This window comes from Lygodium microphyllum, chromosome 21 (genome assembly GCF_053477565.2).
Source record: "Lygodium microphyllum isolate KBCC chromosome 21, Lygodium_microphyllum_v1.1.10, whole genome shotgun sequence".
Classification (NCBI taxonomy): Eukaryota; Viridiplantae; Streptophyta; class Polypodiopsida; order Schizaeales; family Lygodiaceae; genus Lygodium; species Lygodium microphyllum.
This window is the reverse complement of record NC_141155.1, coordinates 136507627-136528562: the sequence shown is the minus strand read 5'-3', so window position 1 is coordinate 136528562 and position 20936 is coordinate 136507627. Positions and strand designations below refer to the sequence as shown.

At 41.0% G+C, this 20936-nt stretch overlaps 1 protein-coding gene across 2 annotated transcripts in view; it reads left to right on the top strand.

The window, feature by feature from the left end:
• Window positions 1-5316: 5316 nt before the first annotated feature.
• The window catches only part of LOC148018615 (integral membrane family protein), a 78610-nt gene continuing 62990 nt past the window's right edge, over window positions 5317-20936 (top strand). The window contains exons 1-2 of one of the 2 annotated variants that reach the window (XM_087661288.1): window positions 5317-5713; window positions 15674-16037. In XM_087661288.1, the coding sequence (XP_087517414.1) occupies window positions 5414-5713; window positions 15674-16037 (664 nt within the window). In that variant the 5' untranslated portion in view covers window positions 5317-5413. The remainder of the gene's footprint in view (window positions 5714-15673; window positions 16038-20936) is intronic. The other variant, XM_087661287.1, reaches the window with a different exon arrangement.

Here is a 20936-nt window from a genome sequence, read left to right as displayed (position 1 = left end):
TAATGCATAGTGAATTAGATTTTGCAACCCAACCCACTCAGACTTAGACTCGATAGGGATCTCTAATGTTCAAATGAGAAAGATCCTATTAGAGAACTCATACAAGTAGATCTAGCTTTACCATGTATTTTATGGTATCTAAATATCGACTCATCTACTAGGACTATGGCTAAGCTTTTTGGGATAGGTCACTCAACAATTTGGAAATATGTTGAGCTAGTTGTCAATGTATTGTGCACTTTGTGTATGCTTGCTAGGAACTTAACTAGTATTCCAACTAGAAAACATCTGCAAACCATCACGAGACTGAGTTTGAGGACTTCATTTGTCCCTCTAATATGTGTGGATCCATTGATGGTACACATATAGGGTTGCAAAAAAAACGAACACATACACTTCCTAGCATAATACATTTGTAAACATGGGTTCAACTCCTTGTTGTTACAAGGAGTGGTTAGCTCAAGAGAGTTATTCTAAAACATAGTGTGTGTGATTCTAGGTAGGACACATGACTCCATGAACTTCAAGGGTTCAAAAGCATCCCAACAAATGAAGTCTCGTGAGGTGTTGAAGTAAATCGATTATACAAGTGTAGGCATAGGAAATCAAGCCATATCTTGAAGCGAACTTTGCATAAAAACCCACTAGTTTTTTGCTAAAGGCATTTAAGTAAAGATTGGGTTATTCGTAATGAGTCATTCGTATTCGTTAATTTTTGGTAGGCAATAGTGACAAAATTCTAAGCATTTGTCTACCCGCCCCTAGGGTAAATCTGCAACCACCCCTCCGATGCGAAAATAATTGTGCATCATTCGCATACCTGTGGCAGCTTCAAATAAATCATGAATCATTTCTCTTTCTCAAAATGTGTAAAAGAAGGGAGTCTGGGCTAAGCAGTCAAATTAAAACAAGTAGATTCTCATAGTCATTTGTGACTCCTATGGAAAGCCAAGTTGTACCCAAGTAAAGATGGGAAACACTTTTGGGATTCTAAAAAACACATGGAGAATTTAAGGGAATTGAATGTTTCATTACCCTTTTCCCCAAAGCTTGTTGCTACATATTGTGTTTTACATAATTACATGTAGAGCACTTAGGCAAAGGGCTATGGGGTTGCAAATGAGAATGAGATTATACCATGATTTTATTCAAAAAGTCGATGAGGGAACTTTGGTCTTTGTATGTAGATTTGTTTAGCATTTTAAAAACTTTGTTTTGATTTTGCAAAATTCAACCACACATATAGATTGACACAAGTTTTTACTTTTTTTTAATGATCTTAGAATGATTGATGCACTAGGCTCACTATTAGGTACACTTCTATTTTGTAATATTTTTGCTTTTGTTAGAGGTTGATTGTGTGCTTGGCACTGTTTTTTCTTGCATTGTGCATATTTAGATAGTTGCATGGACAACATTTTGCATTGAGACAAGGGTCATTGTTGCGTTTTGGGAATGTGGGAGGGGTAAATGGGAAAGGGGAAAAGAGGAGAGTGTAGGCATTTTCTTTGCATGATGTATTGGCATAATTAGTGATGTAAAATTTGGGATAAGAGGGGAAAGAGGAGAACAAATGCATTTTCTTTGCGTGATGCATTTGCATGTTGAGTGACGTGAAAATTGGGATAAGAGGGGAAAAGAGGGAGGGGGAGCTTCCTGGAGGACAATAGCAAGTAAGTGATATTATGCTGGGTTCAAATCCTTGCAAGCTCAATCTAAAGTCTAACAAGTCAAGTAGGCAAACTTGCAAGTTATACAATTTATTGGATTACCTAGTTTCATAATGTCATTGTGCTATTGTATTTAATTTGTTAGTTTATTTGTTATTTCTTGGGTTTTCCTTTATGTTTTAGCTTGAAGGGTAGTTTAACTTGTCTCTTATAGTGTATTCAATTGTTTTCTTTAAATTGTCTTGTATTTTTACTAGTTACTAATTGGAGGTTTATTTTATCATTTTATTTATTTTATTTTAATCATTATTATGTTAATATGTCACATTTTGATGTTAAGTTATCTTCTTATTAATTATTTTATTAAACTATAAATTTAAATGTGGTAGTGTAGTTCATTTGTATTTTATTGATTGGGGTAATTTTTTAATTGCCCCTTCCTTTAAGTTGTATTGTATTTTGATTTCTACTTCATTTTGGAGTTTATTGTGTTTACCTCTCCCTTCCATGGGCTTGTTCTTTCTAGCTGGTAGGGAGAACAACCGAGATTTTCCTACCTTAACCTTGCTTTTTTCTTAATGGCGAGAACATGTGCTTTGGAATGGATGTACAAGAGGCAAGGCTATGATGATGCTTTCCACTTTTGGAGAGACTAGCCAGTAGGCCTCATGTGCTAGGGCTTTCTCTCTTTATAATTATTGTCCTCCCCCACCCCCCCCTTCCCGCCCAAACACGCACTCACTCACTCACTCACTCTCCTCTCTTTCTCTCTCTCCAAACTGCCCCCAAGCCTTCAACATCATCGCAAATCACTATAGTGGCCCCACTAGTAGGTGTGTGCACGTATTGTTTATGCACATGTGCATATGCAAACCCATTACATTACTTTTTATTGATTTGTACACACGCACACGCACACGCACACACACAGATTCAAGGACATTATAGCTACTGCCTACTTAGCTTTGTTTCTTATCACACAAAGGGCTAGCCACATAGTGTTTTCCCACTTGAAATGGGAGCAAAATTGAAGTCTACCATTGTCGTCTTGTTTGTTGGAGAGAGAGAGAGAGAGAGAGAGAGAGAGAGAGAGAGAGAGAGAGAGAGAGAGAGAGAGAGAGAGAGAGAGAGAGAGAGAGAGAGAGAGAGAGAGAGAGAGAGAGAGAGAGAGAGAGAGAGGAGGCCACCATTGTTGTTCCTTGCTCAGCTTTGCACAAGTGTTGCTTGTCTCATAAAGGGCCAATTGAAAAGTGCTTTCCCACTTGAAGCGGGAGTAGAATTGAAACCTACCATTGTTGTCTTGTTTGTGTGCTGGGACAAAACTTGTGGGAGGAGAGAGAGAAAGAGGGGGAAGGGGGGAGGTCATGACTTTAAGAACCATTTTAGCAAGTGATTGTGCAAACATAGATATAGAGAGCAAGAGTGTGTGTGTGTGTGTATTTTGGTAAAATTTCAATGTAATAATGAGAGAGTTGTTGAATTGACCTTTTGTTATATGGTTACCTTTTTCCATAACTTAACTTCTTTATCTATGAGGCTTGCATTTTTAACTTTTATTTTGCTTGCCACATGTATTAAGCTAGATAATACTAGAGAAAGTCTAGGAAGTCATCATCTCTTTCATAGAGCCTATCAAGTTTGGAAGAAATGTGAGATCATTGTACTTCATCAAGATCCTTTGACTGCAATGGAGTTAAGAGATTGTATAGTAATAAAGCACATTGCAACCCTTGGTATAGTTTTTGATACAATGTATGGTTCTCTTTACTATAAATTCCATTCCTTTCATTACTAATATTCATTCATTCTAAAGTAAAATTAAAAGGATGTCACACCTACTCGATCCTAGAAAGTTGTTTGTAGGCAATCTTAACAATTGGGGTCACCTTTCTAAGGGCTTTGAACATTGATACTATGTCAACTACACAAGACTAGAATAGTGTGTATGGGCTATTTATGCGAGAGAGAGAGAGAGAGAGAGAGAGAGAGAGAGAGAGAGAGAGAGAGAGAGAGAGAGAGAGAGAGAGAGAGAGAGAGAGAGAGAGAGAGAGAGAGAGTAGTTTATTATCGTCCACAGAAGGTCAAATACGGTGAAAGAGCGATTGATGTAGCGTGGTTCTCCCAAAAGTGTAACATGCAGGTAATGAGAGCCCCTAACTTTGATATAGGAGTAGTGGTTAGAAACTAGTGAAGTGGCCCCTATAAAGGGATATCAAAGTCAACCCGTATGTGTGCATATGCTGGGCATGTCATAATCATGTGCTCCTCTGATTCTACACTCTATAGTCCACACAACTTGCATAACCTCATCTCTCTTGCCTGTCCACTCCATGCACCTGTCTCGATCAATAAAGTGTGTGATCGAGTTCAAAGTCGTGCAATACTCCGTCTAAATACCCTGAGAGCGGGTTGGCTATGTATGGTTGCATGTGTGTCTCTACCTGCATGTTGGATTCCCAACATGAAGGATAGATATGCATATTGTAATAAGCAACTTTGCCATTTGCTCCCTTGCTTTGATGTTTTGCTTGATACGCTCATAAGAGGTCTGATTGAAATGTGTCCATGCATATATCTTCGGATGCCATATCTAGATATCTATCCACTCCCCACCCTTTAAACCATTTTCGCATATCCAGCACCCATCTTGTTGAAATCACTTTACTTTTCCACATTTTCTGTAGGCGTGTGCTAGCATCCTATGCCTGTTTGGGGAGCCTACTATCCTCCATTTGATGTACTCGGGTGGCAATGCTGCATAAAGTGACTAGTAAGGTCACACTTTGTTGAGAAACTAGCAACAGTCCCATATGTTCAATAGGGAAAATAATTTTGGCCTCTTCATACTCCTTTTAAAGTGTAAGTCTTTGGGGGGGTGGAGTGACATCGTTTCGAGGGGTGGCCTTATCGAGCCCTTTACCCTAGAAGGGTAAGAGAGGGGGTGCTACATACCATTATGTGTGTGTAAGTGAGTGAGTGTGTGAAAATCATATAATAATCAATAAATCATAAAGAGAGTTGTGTGGTTGCACTAAGTCTAGGTTATATACTAGTCGTGAGAAACGACGAAATCAATCCCACATTGTTTGTTAGAAGCATTGTGTTGATTTGCTGATTCCTGCAAATGTGCCATCCCCCAATGAAATGCGATAACCCCACTAACCCAGGGTTAGCATTCAATTTTTTACAACTGTAACCAAGTGGAATAGAGGGGTAAGGAAACCCCACTCCCCTTGTTTGCATTGAGTGCGATGTTAAGAGGAGTGGCGCGAGGAGGGAGATTCCCCCTCTAGTGACCTTCGGCTCAACCAGGCTCTTAGAGCTAGTTAGAGTTTTAGGGAGAGGAAAAACTTTTTCTCTTTTTCCTTTCTTTTACAAGGGGAGGTTTAAGGTTTGATTTGTAAAAAGTACGAAACATATTTTTAATAATTTGTTATTACTATATTTTTTTAGTGCTTATATTTGTATGTGTACACATTATTTTAGTATATTATTATTAGTATATATTAAATATTTTAAAAAATATTATATACAATAAAATAATTTTTAAACCTCTTGTACTTTTACCACATAGGCTGAGTGGTCATTTCCTTTGTTCGGGTCCGAAGCTTTAAATAATAGATAGATAGATAGAATAGATAGGGATATAGAAGATATAAGTATTTTCACAATGCATACAGGAAAGCTATTCTGACTCACTCACTGGTAGTTCAGACATCCAAACGTTCTTTTGGGGAAATTCGATGGCGATTCCTACTGCTGCGTTCTCCATTCACCAATCTTCGGCCTCCTGTTGCTACGGGAAAACCCTGTTATGCAGACCAATCTTCAATGGCAATCTCAAAGCTCAGTTGTGCCTTCAAAGGAAGAAGAGGCTATCATCATCATCGCCATCGCCATTGTCGTTCTCCATTGCTTCCTTACCGATTTTACTCCCCAGCAAGTGTCATCACTCACTCCGAGCTGCTCTCGGGGATTCTCGATCAGAGGTTTTTCAAGGCGTGTATGGACCCTGGTCAATCGATGATAATGACGTCCGTGAGGTGCTCCTCAGTCTCTACGAGAGAGAGAGAGAGAGAGAGAGAGAGAGAGAGAGAGAGAGAGAGAGAGTGTGTGTGTGTGTGTGTGCACGAGCGCCCGCTCTTGTGTTTGTATTTTCATCCTTATATATCATAAACATGAGGATGCTTTCTCCTCTTTAGGCACTTGTCTAAAAGCGAATCCAATTTCTTAAAATTTATGCTTGACATTTTTATAACACAGATTATGGTGGAAAATTCTATAGAAACTTTGGAGACAGAAATTTGCCTCTGGGACAGTGTGTGGATAAGCTTTTACAGCTTTCCTTGCAAGGAATGATTCTTGGTTGCAGTAGGGACGTCCATCACTTTCCTATTGATCTTCCTATGCGGGGTGCTGGATAGTGCCTACATCCCATATCACATTGCAAAGATGCCTCTAAAGTATAGAGTTTCTTTTCTGAGAGGAACCTCTCACTCGAAGAAATAGTTTCTAGGATGATTGCAAGTTGCTCACATGACACATATCACAGCAACATATGGGAGATGAGGACTAATCTGCAGCTTGTGTTTCTTTCTTTGTGCACTGATCTAGGTTCATCAGCTGCAGAATCTTTCTGCTAGAGTGTATATTTTGAGATGCCTACGAAAGACATTAGAGAGAGAGTGCTGCATCTGTCCTAGATGTCCCAGTTTTTGCAACGAAGGCCAGGCTGTTGCAAACCATGGCAGTAGATAGCTTTGTGAGGGTAGCACTAGGGTTTGCAGAGGATACACGGAGAGTGTAAAACATGACTAACAAATGAACTCAAACAAAATGCAAATGAAGAAGAAAGGGAATGAATGATTATTGAAAACTCAATGAACAAACAAAGTATGTGGGGTGTGTTACAATGGATGCGCAAGAAGGGGAAGGCTGTCCAATAGTGTCTCTCATGGGAGCAGGCCGAGGATGAGTCTTGAACTATGTTTTCCTCAACACTGGACCTTGAATGCAGCAAGTCACCGATGCTCAATGCTGGATGCTGATGTAGAATGGGTCGAGGCAACCATCCAACAAGCATAAGCTGAAAACACACCAGTCTCTGGAGAGGATGAGGGATGTAGAGGCCAACACAGTGGAGGGAAAATGGCTGATGGCAAACTGATGATGATAGACAACTGATGATAGCAGGAGTGAGGCTAGAAACTGAAGGTGCAGCAGTCTAGGTGGCTGGAACACCAAACACAACACAATCATAGTCTGCCTCCAGAGTCTGGAGGCATGGATGATGAGAATAAGGAAACATAGAAGACTAATGGCTGGTGATTGCATAAGAAGGCTGACAATAATGGACAGGAGGCAGAGAAGATGAAATCACAGATGTAGATGACTGTAGGAGATGAAAATACAGCATTATATGATGGTGACAGCAACTGACAGGGCTGGTGATGGCAGGGAGAAGCCAAAGACAGTGGGGCAGCAGCACATGGAGGTAGAGGGGCAGCAGGGTGGCAGTAGGAGATGATGGCAATGATGATATGATGATAGTGACGATGATGAAGGCAGTAAAGAGTGGTGGGAGAGTTGACACTAATGTGGAAATTATAAGGGATGAAAGTGGCAATGACAATGATTGCAGTTTATAGAACCTTCAGAGCCAATTTTACTACCAAAGTTCCGGAGTATCATTTTTATTGAAATAGTTCTTTTTGGGACTGTTTTGAGAGCTAGAAAAATGTGAAGAATTTGTAACAATCTCTAGGTCACTTTTTACAAGCACTTCCACTCCATTCTGAAATGTTGCAGGCTTGAAACGCAGGCAGCTAGGTATGCAAATGATGGAAAAATGACCTGCATGAACTAACCAGACCCAGAAATGTAGCAATATGCATGCACAACAGGCAAGACACGATATCAAAACACAGCCTAATTAATGTTTCTGACTGATCAACACTTGCTGCAAACTGATCAGTTAAGGTCAAAAACTGGGCAAAGATTGCAGTGATCAGCAGCCATGAGTTGGGACAGCAAACATGATGGAGACCACCACACACGTGCACACTTAGGAACACACTTGAGGCACACACAAGGTACAATCACACCAGTCAATCATAATCAATAGAATCACTAATTGTATCCAGCTGAATGGCACTATCTTTTCAGAGCTTGACTTGTTCGGCCTCTTGTACACCTTTCTATAATTTCTAGTGCACTTATGAAGATTACTAATAGTCATAGAAGAATTTAGTACCATGCAATAGTACCCATTTGGGCTAAGGTTCTAAAGCTGGTTCAGACTTTAGACACCTACGCAAATTGGAGGGTAATAAGCTCTGACTCAAAAGTCTACTCAAAGCTCCACGTGGATTCAAGGTACTTGAATTGTTTGGTGGTTCAAGATGACATCCAGCCTAGTTCAGGTGCACTAGAAACATGGTTGTGTCTAACTATGTCTAGTCTCCTTGGATTTGTGAAACCTTCAGCAGTCTTACTTATCCAAATATATGCATGTGGTTTAAGTGCTGATTGGTAAGCAATCTTGGGGAGTCCCGAAAGAAGTCCTCCAAGCAAATGACTTGATGCATCCCTTGATCTTGAAACTTAGTTAAGATCTGTTTTTGCTTCTTGGTTGTGCCATGCTTCCAACTATGGAGAAGGATCTATTCCAAAGTGACTACTTCTACATCAGTGGCAAGCTTTGGTTGAGGTTCATCATTTGTTACCTTCTCAAGTGGTGGTCCAATGTAAGGCTTGTTGGCCTAGGTGAGGAGTAATCATGCATGAGAGAGAAGAAGAAAGAGAGTGAGAGAATTGTGGCACAATGATAATCACAAAAAAATGAATGGACTCGATAAATGAATGAAAATACAATGATGTAAATGTTCACACTAAATAATGACCACACTAATGTGCTAAAACACAGGAAATGGGTTTGAATAGAAACTGTAGGACTAGGAATCTTAAACATCCTAGTAGATTGTAGCCCTAACAGTGCTAGGTGTAATAAGCATCCTAACTGTCCTACGTGATAGTTTAGGTGAGCTAAGAGGGAGAAAGGGCATCAATAGGTAGCCCATGAGATGGGGAACAAACCCCCCTTTATGGCAGGGACAAACAAATCTTGGAAAACATAGTAATTTCATCCTGATGGATATAGCATTTTGTGTCATGAGGATGTGAAATTTTAATGCTTTGCTTAGCATTTGATCAAAAGTTAATCAAATGTGCAAATGTGACTGTACAAGAGGTTAGCTATTTCACAATGTGGGACCTAGGACCTCGAGATATCGGTTGGAGCCAAAGGCAAAAGTTGTACCCGACAAATACCAAGTGGTACCTGGTGTCAGATTTTGGCCTAGACCAATTTATTGGCCAATAATGTTTTAATTACTGCTGGTCTAGGGACTAATAACTGCTCAGGATACTTGGGAGACAAATTGGCCTAGCCAATTTGATTGTTGGCCGACTAGATTAATTTTCTAGGCACTAAAATAATTTTATTTAGAAGTTGGATAATATTGGAAAAAGGGATTAGAAGGCTGCCACTTGGCAAAACTTTCCCGTGCAAGTGAGAGGAGGCTGGTTGGAGGCTAGGAGAGAGTCATTCTGAGGGGGACCAGCTAGAGGAGAGGCTGGAAGAACAGGTTGCCAGCTGTTTAGTGGCATTTGTAGCCACCAGAGGCAGCTTTAGGACTGCACGACAGCAGCCCAAGGCCTTCTAGGTGTAGACAACAACACACCAGAGGGGGCACCAGCATTTCGGGGGGTCCTCAATTGTGGTGGACAGCATCCAAGGCAGCCATAGTAGGGCAGTAGCAGATTTCTCATCTTCCACGTGAGAAAATCAGAATTTCCTCTCTCTACAATATTCTCTCTCATCCTCCAACCATTTCTTAAGCTCTCTACAAAATCCAGCCATTTGAGCCATTAGAGGTGAAGAGTTTTGTTGAGCTAAAAATGCATTATAAAACTAATTAGCTCTTTAAAACAGCCCCAAAACATGTGAATTACCAAAAGTGTCGTTAAATGGGGAGCGGTTCTAGAGAGTTTCTATGTCCCACATGAAAATCCCTAATTTGGGAGGATCCTTTTGCATCTATAAATAGATAAGTTGCCCACCATTCAGCCCTATCCTTGTGTGCAGGTTTCTCATGTGCAAATTTTAGCCATCAGCCCGCATCAATAGTATGTACAACCCCTAGCGACTGCTCCACCTTCTAGCACCTAGCGCGTCATCTTCAATTGCCATCTTGTTGCTGCTTGGAGTCTTCTTGCCACTGCATTTACAGCTTTTGTGCTGCCGGTAGCTGCTTCCCCCACCAACTGCTTCTGCTCTGTTGGTGTTTGCTGCCAGGCGATGGGTTGTTGGCAATTGCCCCTTTTGGTATTTATTGGAGCTTGCGTTTTACTGTCCAACAGGCTGCCTTTCATCAACACTCTTCATTCTAGTTGTTGCCTAATTGTCCTCAGCCTCGGGTGATTAGTTCTCAGCTCGTTTGGGTAGTATATTGTTGTGCTTATGAGATTTCAGCCTAAAGGGAGTGAGCCCTAAATTGGAAGTACGGAGCGGAAGCAAGAGCTATGGTGGAAGGAGTAAGAGCAAGAGAGAGACACACAAGATGTAGGAACTCTAACTAGAGCAAGAGAGAGACACACAAGATGTAGGAACTCTAACTGTCACAATGTGTGACCGGCCTTCCCTTTATTCAAATGTCACTAAAAGAATAAAGAATGAATTGACAGTGATGGGTGCCTATTACCTGCAGTGTACAAGTATGTAGGTATGTGGATACTGTCAGTGTAACTAATACATGGGCTGCTAGGCATAGACGCCTTTACCCTTAACAATCTCCAACTTAAAGGCGAATATGCCCCTAGTGAGGAGAGAATAAGTGACAAAGTACAAATATACGTAAGTATAACAGGATGAGAAAAGACATCATCTCATGTAACGCCCATCAATTTCCTAAGGAAGGCAAAATGCTCCGTTGAGAGACTTTTAGTAAGCAGATCTGTAGGATTTTGGTCAGTTGAGATCTTGACAAACTCAATGGACTTGTCCTCGATGACCTCTCGAATAAAGTGGTAATGCACCTCAATTTGCTTTGTCTTCGCATAGAAGACCAGATTCTTGGCCAACTGAATAGCACTCAGAATTTGAATGCAGTGTAGGGGCCACATTAGTGATGCCAAAGTGTGCTTTGCTTGTTAGGACTTTGTGTGCATTGGATGCGTCTAATTGCATTAAGCATAAAACTGTCAAAGCCGGTGCAGAATCTACTCTGTGGTCCAAAAGGGAGAGGTGGCACAACAAGTGCTTGGGGGTAGACAAATATACTCCGGTGTTGGAGGGAGGGAGTAAAGGTCCATGTCAACAAGCATCGGTGGGAGGTCTGGTGATGTCGGAAGAGGAGCACCCAGTTGTCTGTCCATCTACTTGTGGAGAAGTCATAGCACCGAAGTGTCAATCTATCGAAAGGAAGGGTGGGAGGGAGAGGTAGAGAAGGGTGTCTTTTTCTTCTTGTGATGTGGTGGAAATGAAGGGGGAAATTAGTAGACAATGCTGAACTCACAACCTGTCTTTGCTTTCTTTGATAAATAGGGTCTTTAGCAGTCTCAGTTTTTGCACTTTGATACCATGTCAAGATAACAGGTATGCTCTGATACCATGTCAAGGTATGTGATGGTGCTGAGAGATAGCAAGGTTTGTGGGGATAAAAACAATGTGTATGGCAAACACTAAGAAAGAAGAGAAACTCAAAAACACAAAAGAGCACAGTGATGATACAATGAATCATGCTATGTGAATAAAAGTTGATACAACAGAGTTGAAGCTTAGAAGATGACGCACTGTTTTGTTTGAATTAGGCGGTAATACATGTGGGAAATCTGCACAGAGAATGGAGTGAAATGCAGTCCTCTAAGCAGTGGGCTATTGAAGTAATCATTGGAAGGTGAAGGACAATTGTCAAGGGAGCGAAGCACAGTCCTATGATGGTGTTAGGGATGAAGAAGATGATCACCAGTTGTCGAGCGAGCAAAGCGCAGTCCTCGGATGCTAGGAAGAGGACCAAGTTGCAAAATGTAGCAGTAGAATGCTGCAGTAAAACGAGGTAGTAGAATGTGGCAGCAGAACACTGTAGTAAGATGCGGTAGTAGAACACTGCAGTAAAATGCTGTAGTAAAAGATGGCAGTAGAACACCGCATTAGAATGTTAGAGTAGAACACCAGGTGGGGATGGATAGAAGGTGGCCATGAATTGCAATGTCCTCCAATAGGGGTGTGAGTAGCAGTGGCAAGGAGAGAGAAGAATGTCGGAATGAGGGAAGAAGAGTGGTGAATGAATGAGAAGAGAGGTGAGAGTGTGGAATAAATGAAGAGAAGGCCTATATATAGGCCTCAATTGTCTAGGGTAGTCCACCACTATGTGGGCACCTGATGAAAAAGTGAGCAAAATGAGGACACCAGCCCTTTTTGGGGCTGTCAGTGCGAAACCCTAATTGAAATGTGAAAACTGAAGAAGGGGTTTCTCAATAGAGGGGTGCCAGTTTTGGGCCAACAAGCTGTCCATTGTCCAAGGTTAAAGTGGTAAAGTGTGCATTTTAGTTTATGAGATTAATTTACTTGTTGTAATTATTGACTAATGTGATAACTACTACCCTCTCCGAGGAGGAAGGTTGGTTTCATTCAATGACTTCAAGTGAATAACAAATCATATTCTATGTAATGCTCATACACTAGGCCATGTTGGCAATCTCCCTTGAAGCTAAGAAACTGTCAAATAGGAAGAAGTCATTTGACTTTGGAGAATAGTGATCTCTTTGCGACGTGATATTGTCCCCAAGCTTGTTGTCTCCGTTGCTACTTATACTGCCTCCACTTGTATTGCGAGATTTGTGTATAGAGCATCTTCATATAAAAGGTCCATTGTTGGAAAAAGCTAATCCTTGTAACTTGCCGTAGAGAAGAAGTGAAAATTTTGGATCTTCTGATAAGTTGCTCCTTGCCCATCATTGAGAGTTGACTCTGATACCAACTATAAGACTCACATTCCGAATGCACAACTCAAATAGATTACAAGAGAACCCAAGGAAGGTGGAAGAGATCCTCAAAACTTAGTTACGATGGTTTAATAGAGATTTGGACAAGTATTAGCTTTGAGAACCCAAGCATGGTCCAACACTCTGAATTCACGAATTTGCATAATTGTCCTAGTTGGGACAGCCCTTTACTCCATCTCGTTCCCTCAAATAGTTTTCATTGGGATCAAGCACAAACACTTTGGCTTGACTCAATCTCACACACATTCTGACATGCAGGTAGACTTACTGTCTGCTGCTCCTTGCAACTCAACATGAATAGAAGAAGATGCATTTGCTTATCACTTGATCTGCCATGATGACCTTCACAGGTTGCCAACAGCCTGCTCTTATCTGCCTTGATTCAATGTGCAGGCTTGCACACCCAATTCAACCAACACATTTGGTTTATCACTTTTAAATTAATCAAAACATCTGACTTAATGTTTTAATAATGGGCCACACCATCAACAATTAATGTTCCACCTTTTGGGAAATGACAATCAGCCTTCAATAAGTGACGACTGGCTGGCCATGTGATGTGCTGATCATAGTGTGGTGCTTGTGAATATCAAGTCCATGATATGTTGCCCATGATTTGCTGGTGGTTGTGCTTGCATCTCACCCCTTGTGTGATTCTTCTATCGCAGACTCCCTTGGCCAAGTCATCCACCTTTGCTTGTCCCATCGTCTGCCTAATGTACGAGCATGCGTATGTGGGCAATGCCCACTTGCATTACATTCTCCCCCCGGAAGAATTGCAGCTGTCCCTAGTTGCATAGTCTCTTGGTAGATTTGAAGCAAAGGCAAAGAGTCATTGCCATGATCAACTGATTTACTCATTGAAAGCCAAGAGTGGCTTTACATAGCCCCAAACTCTTAAAGTAAATTACAATGTCTCTTGAGCAACCAGCTGAATCACAATTTGTAAATTCATGCATAGTAATGGAAGAATCAGCCATGTAGCAAAGGCCTTAATCATGGGTGCCTTTGAAGTATCTAAAGTAATGCTTCACTGCTTTCCAATGATGAATAGAAGGGCTATGCATAAACTTGTTTGACTGCAAATCATGACGGTGATACAAGGATGCCCTCCCTCAATGACGGAAAATTGGAGGTGCAAACTTGCGAGGTAACCCTGGAAATTCTCACCCTTGAAACATTTCATCCCTGAAACGTTTTGTTTTAGCATGAAAGTCCTAAGTGAAACACTGCATGAAAGGGCAGAATAACACATTTAAAATATATCTATTTAATAGTTCTTTAATAGCAATTGCTCCCTTTTCTTGGAGTGCAATGGGTGTGCAAAATGCTACATACTGAAACGTTTCATTAGTGAAATGTGTTTCATGGCTACCATGATCATGTCAGCAGTTTCTTAGAAAGTTATGCAAAGACTGCAGTGGGAATGCTAGTCAGGGTGTGAGAGGGTTTTTACACAGGCCATCTTATAGTGACACTTCAGTATTTGACAGTAACTCTGTTTGTCTCAAGAATTCAGATAATGCCATTGTTTCTAGTTGGGTTAAGTTTAGTAGTAGGTGTTAAACACGGACAACTGACATGATTTCACAGAAAAGTTAGAAACATGTGTCTCTGGATGCTTGCTTCTTGTATATGGTGCATGTTCTCTATCTAAACCAAAAATTTTCAATCTCTAGCAGTACATGAATATTGCTTTTTATTTGTGGGGGCTGGATGGGAGTTCTCCATGAGTTTTGAGTGTAGCCAAGGTCAACGTGCTCGTATTCTCAAGTCTTGAATCATAACGGCGTTTTAGTTGCTCTCTTGGTACGAACTTTTCAAATTGAGCTTCGGAAATAAATACAAAAGTATTGTGATTCAAGCCTAAGCTGTATCCAGCATGAATGGTAAATCTTTTTTTGCTAAAATAAAATATTGAATCACCTCTGTTACTCTTTAGGAGGCATCTGCCCCAGATAAACTACCTGGTTTTTTTAGTTATATTAGTAGCCTTTTGGCATTAGATCTGCCTGTGTGATAATGTTTAGGTAACAAATTGCATTTGGGAAAGAAGGTCAGCTGGACAACTGCCAAACTCACAACTCTATTTGCACCTATCAGTTATGAACTTGCTATTGTTATGAAGGACAACCCCTAGGCTGAGTCACAGCAACGAGTACCGAATCCTTTACTCTCCCACTCGTTATGGCCTTAACACCTAGTCTCGACGGCTGATGGAAAGTGTAGTGGTTTATATGTTCTTGTTTTCTTGTGTAATCACTTTTGTAAATAGCAGAGTTGTGTTTTGAGAGTTTTGATTATACTTATGTGCTACTTTCCACTGTTATTCCTCTGGAAAGCAGAGCTACGTTGAAGGATGGATGCTTGTACATTTGGTAGTAGTTTAAGTTTTGAAATGGTTCTGTGCTTCAGTGCATAAAATTTTGTGAGTTTGTTGCTGTAAAATACCGGATGCCTTATATTTTAGGCATCATTCTCAGCTTATGCTCTTTTTGCACAGCAGCTTCTTCAATCAAGCTTTTATTCCACCTCTATGTGCATCTCTTCTTATAAACAAATTGAAATTTTGCAAAGGGGTGGAAAATTTTCTGAGTGGAGCCTGCCATAGATGAAGCCTTGTCTAATTTATGATCACAATTCTAGAGTCTATAATGTCCTACAGTCCCTTATGTAGAACCCTTCCATAGAGACGAAGCTAGTTTTCTAAAAGGTACTGTAGTTGCCAAAACTTTGGCCTATGAGAGTTATTGAGAGCCAGTGCATATGCTTTCAAAAGGCCAAAAGGGTTGTCTTTTGTGTGAGCTCATGGGAAAGTGTCAAGAAGGCTTTCAGATTTTCAATGAGGAAGTTGCATAGTACAATTCTGTGGTTTAAGCTTACTGTTGCAAACTTGTCTTTCTCATGTCCACACTAATTCATGACTGTTCGTTGTGCAGGTCTTTTTGTATAGAGCTGGACTGGTAACAACAGCAGTGGCACTTGTAGCAACTGCAACAAAATCATTTTTACCTCAAGATAATGCTTTCCAATCCATTTTAGAGCAATATTCTGACGTTTTTTATTGTGTTGGCGCTGGGGGCTTGGGTGTTTCTTTGCTCCTTATCCACATATATGTCACTCCAATAAAGAGAGCGTTACAGCTGTTATGGGCACTTGGAGTGTTAGGATCAATTTTTGTTGCTACAAACTTTGCAGCACCGGCAGATGAAACCTTGATCAAATATGTTCTTGAGAATCGTTGGGCTATATGGCTTGTTGGACCTTTGTTTGCTTCTTTGACTGGATTGGTGTTCAAAGAAGGTGTGGTATATTGGAATCTTTGCTTCACTCTACGGAGTAATTTTAAACCTTATAGTGTATTAAGTGACAATGTTTTATTTGCTGTTTAGGAGTTCAGTTAATGTCTAAGTAATAATATTTGCATGGTATGTAAGTAGTAATATTCTCATGCTATTATATTTCAGATAGGCCCTAGGAGGGCAGTCAAACAAGAGCAAAAAGCAGTCTTAACATTCTTTTTCTGGTTAAGATATATGTGCCTCGCAAATTTCCTTAGGCTCTGTTCTGCATTCATAAAGAATTGTCAGCACAGTCCCTTTGATTGACTATTGGAAATGTCAAACCTCCACTTTCCAAAGCATATCTCTTCAAGGGACTACCCAGAGCAGAAACAATGATTCATTTTTACGTGCCAATGCTTGCCACAAAATTAACAGTAGTAGCACTAATTTGACTGATTCTAGCTCTCAACTAAACATTAATGTCACACAGTTGCCTCTAGATACAGGCCAGAACTGCTATATTCTCTCACACTTTTTTCCCAAGTAAAAGACAGCTTGTGTGGCTTCCCTCTAGTGATGGTGCTCTCCTTTATGGCGGGATTCCATCTTTTTTCTCATCTCCTTGATGTGCATGTAACTGGGCTCTCAGGTGTAGATGTACTCAGCATTGACTTTTGCATTCAAATCCCAGTATTTATCCTTTCTTCCACTCCCTCCTCCCTATGAAGGAACAAAGTTACATTCTTGAGTTTATGTTTCTGAGAGTGTTTTAAGAGTAATACTTGTCATTGACTTCTGCATTCGAATTCCAGTATTTTTTCTTTCTTCCACATTCTTGAGTTCATGTTTCTAACAGTGTGTTAAGATAACTCTCAGCCGCATTCGATGTTAGAGCCAAAGAACTGGAGTTTTATTTTCTCCTCTTTTGCCTTTCCTAGTTGCAGCTCGACATGAAGAACATGATGAGGACTATAACAGTAGTTATATAGAGTCAAAAGGGCTGCTCACATGAGCAAACAATCTTTTAAATAGCAAACAGTGTTTAGAAGAACCAGACAGGTTTTCTAAAGGAGCCTGGAGCAGACAACTCTTTAGGCTGTTAGGAGGAAGGACATCTCTCAACATCCCTTGTGGAGTTCATTCAATCTGGATTTCAAGATGTTGGCAAAATTTTTTCCCCATGCAAACAAGTTCCTTTTCCTTAGTGATAGCTTTATTTGGCTTCCCTTTGGTGCAACAGTACAAAATTCGGTGGATGCACCACTGTGGCTTCACATTTCTCTAATCCATCCCTATGGTAGGTGATTTTGACTGTGTTAAGCTCTTTATGTGCCCCTTGTGGTAGAGCTCATGAAATTTTCCGTGTCAGGTGCTCATGACTTTCAGCTACAGTTGGTTTCTTCTTTCATCCATCACCTTTGAAGGATGGCCATCTTGCTCTGGCTTTTGTGGCAGAGCTCGTGTGCTTCTGGATTTGATGCACCCACGAGTCTGTTCTAAAGGTGGTCAAACCATTACTTCTGAATTAACTCTTATGGGAGGGGTTCCACGTATTCCTTGAAGCACAAGCAGTTGGCATGCTAGGTTTCTATCTCAGAAAATGGCATGTCCAGGTGCCATCTCCCATGCCTGAAAGGAGCACAACACAATCTTGATGCCATCATTTTTTGTGATGCTTCTGACAGGACTTCTGTCCAGACTTGGGGGGTGTGAGATGAACTTAGTATTTGGCCGGAAAGCTGCCTGAAAGGTAAGACCTTCCTTTAGTACTAGTAGGACAGTTCCTAGTATGGTCTTCTCAGCTAGTCTGATTTAACTATGTTTTTAGTATCAGCAAGTCAGCTTCTGTCACCTGGTCCCATATGAAGATTCTGTTTTGAAATTTCAAGATTTCGGACTTTTGCAAGACAACCCTTTTTTGTCAGTTTGAGACTCTCATGGTGCAGCATGGATATGGATGGATTGGCATCTTTTTTGCATGGTCTTGACCCTATGTGGTCCTCTTTTTTCCTTGCAAACCATGTTCTGCCTATGCACTACTTTATACTCACATTCACATTAGTGAGGTGATGGCTCAACTCTGTTGAGTGAACAGCAGACATCATTAGCTGCATCACTCTTTGACAACTATCTGCTTTAACTAGAAGGCCTGCAACCCTTTAAAAAAATGCAACTGGTCAGATAAAGTATTACTGAGCACTACTTGGGGATCCAGCAGAGACAATCAGATCCCACAAGGCTTGACCCTGAACTTGAACCCACAAGACCTGTAGTTTTATGTGCAATGGTAGTGATATTTGCTCTATGATCTTGGTTGAGGCTCCTAATGCAGTCATTCTAGTCTCTTCTGAGTTTACAGTGAACCAGATGATTCATTTTATAGACTATTGATCAACCTAACATTTGAAATGTGCTTACTTAAGAGTTACAAAGTGTCATGCTAGGCAAAGTTCTCTTGACATAGAAGTGGCTGAATGACTGTAATAGTCAGTTGCCCTTGTCACTTCTTGGACCGGCACACATCATCTGGAATTTTAGTTTATTTTGTGACTCTGAAAAACTGACCTGCCATGCTGTTGAAAAAGTGACACTTTCCTAGTGTTGTACACACTTTTTGACTTCCATTGACTGTTACCTCTTTTCTGCAATTATGAAAGAAGTCATGGAGAAATATGCGGTTACCTTTGGCCTTTAGAATTGTGAGGCACCAATCTAGGAGACGGTAAGCGATGAGCTTCTCTTAAAATGGATACAGGTTATGTCAGCCACCCATTTTGACCCCATGTTGGGTTGGACAGTTGCAATATTTTGCAAATGGACTTTCTTTAGTGCCGCATCTCTTTGTCATCCTCGGACCACCTTATGAATGATGGATAGGCCCATTGGAGTATATGCAGTAAGCATTTGTCTTTTGTTGTCAATCCAATTGGATAGGGCCATTGGAGTATATGCAGTAAGCATTTGTCTTCTGTCGTCAATCTGATTGGGACCACCTTATGAATGATGGATAGGCCTATTGGAGTATATGCAGTAAGCATTTGTCTTCCGTTGTCAATCTGATTGGGAGCACTCCATTCACCGGATAGGATTGAGTTTGTTTGTAACTTCACCTAGATTTTGGCTGACTGATATAGCCCATTCTTGCTGAGGTATGTTTATAAACACAACCACCAATTGCTGAAGGACTCAAAAGCAGTGAGACTGCAGTCTGTGGAAGATAAGCTAGGGTTTGCGCTGTGAGAACATAGAATGCACGAACAACACTAAAACACAACAACTTAGACAATAACATAGAAACCCTAAATGCAAACCATAAAATTCAAAAATGCAAAAACACAAACACAAACAGAGGAAGAAGAGAAGTTTGAAGTGAAGGAATCAATGCTGGAAATGAAGGAAAGAATGTACAGAATGCCCAAAGGCAGAGCAATGATGTAGTCGGATTGTGATGTCCATCGAAGATAGATCCCGTGTGCTGTAACCACCACTTTGAGCTGAGAGAGTGCTGAATATGGAAGGACAGTAGGCTCATCACCAAAATGCAGCAGTTGGAGAAATTTGGCAAATGCAGCAATGTACCACCCTAATGAGGCTGGAAACTAGTCATTGGAGCTGTAGACAGTAGGGCGACAACTGTAGGAGGTGTCTTAGATGCTGTACAGGACTGCACTGTCAAGAGCGGCAGTAGTTTGATGTCGATGCAGGAGCAAATCAGCAGGGCAGAGCCAGCTGGAACTACACACGCAGGCTGTCTAGGGCATTTAATGCAATTGCCAGCAGCAGAAGTGGTTGCTAGGTAGCAGTGGATAGGCTGATGATGATGTGGCCGTAATTGTGTTGAGCTAAAACATGCATTACTTGCTGATTAGCTTCTTAAACAGCCCCAAAACACACTAAAAAATGCTCTTTTAGAGTAAAACCCTAAAATGGGGAGCCGTTCGAGAGAGTTCAATGGAAACCTTAAAAAGGGGAGTGGTTCGAGAGAATTCAGTGGAAACCCTAATTTTTGGGGTGCCTTTCACATCTATAAATAGATAGGCTGCCCCCATTTAGCCTTATTCCGTTTGTGTAGGTTTCTCACTCTACGTGCAGATTTCAGCCATCAGTCTCCTCCCACGTGGTTGTCTAGCCCTCGAGACTGCTGCCACTCCATCCGTGTTTGCTCTTGCTGTTGGGGCCTTCATCCATGCTGACGTTAGCTGCTGGTGACATCATCATTTGCTGCGATCTGATCATCCAATCATTGCCAACCACATTAGACACTGTTTCAGCTTGCTATTTACAGCAGACTGTGCGCAGTTTCCAGCCTTTGATCGGTGGTACACTGCTGCGTTACCCAGTTTCCAGCCTCTAGACTGTTGAGTTTTGGTGACCAGCCTGATGCCATTCACTATTTAGCACTCCTACACTCCGGCTGGTGGTCACAGACTTGGGATCCATCTCTGGTGGACGTCACACTTCGACATTGTTCTGCCCTTGAGCACACTGTACACTCTTATATTCATTTACAGCATTCATTCACTTCAAAGTTGTGTGCTCTCTCTCCCTTCTTTTGTTTGTGTTTGAGTTTTGAGTTTTGCGTTTAGGGTTTGAGTTTTTGAGTTTTGCGTTTAGGGTTTGAGTTTTGCCCTCTGTGTGTGTGTCTGTCTCTCTGTGTTTCTGTCGGGGTCGTACACTCTGTGTGTCCTCAATGCAAACCCTAGCAGTTTTCTTCACAAATTGTATAATGGAAGGGTGATGGTTGAAAACCTGTAAAAACAGGATAGATTGAATGGTTGAAAGCTTGTATATTTATAGATGCAGAAGGATCCCAAATTAGGGTTTTGCTTATGGGACACACAAACTCTCTCTTGGACTACACATTGTTTAATGAAACTTTTGGTAGTTTGCATGTTTTGGGGCTGTTTTAAAGAACTAG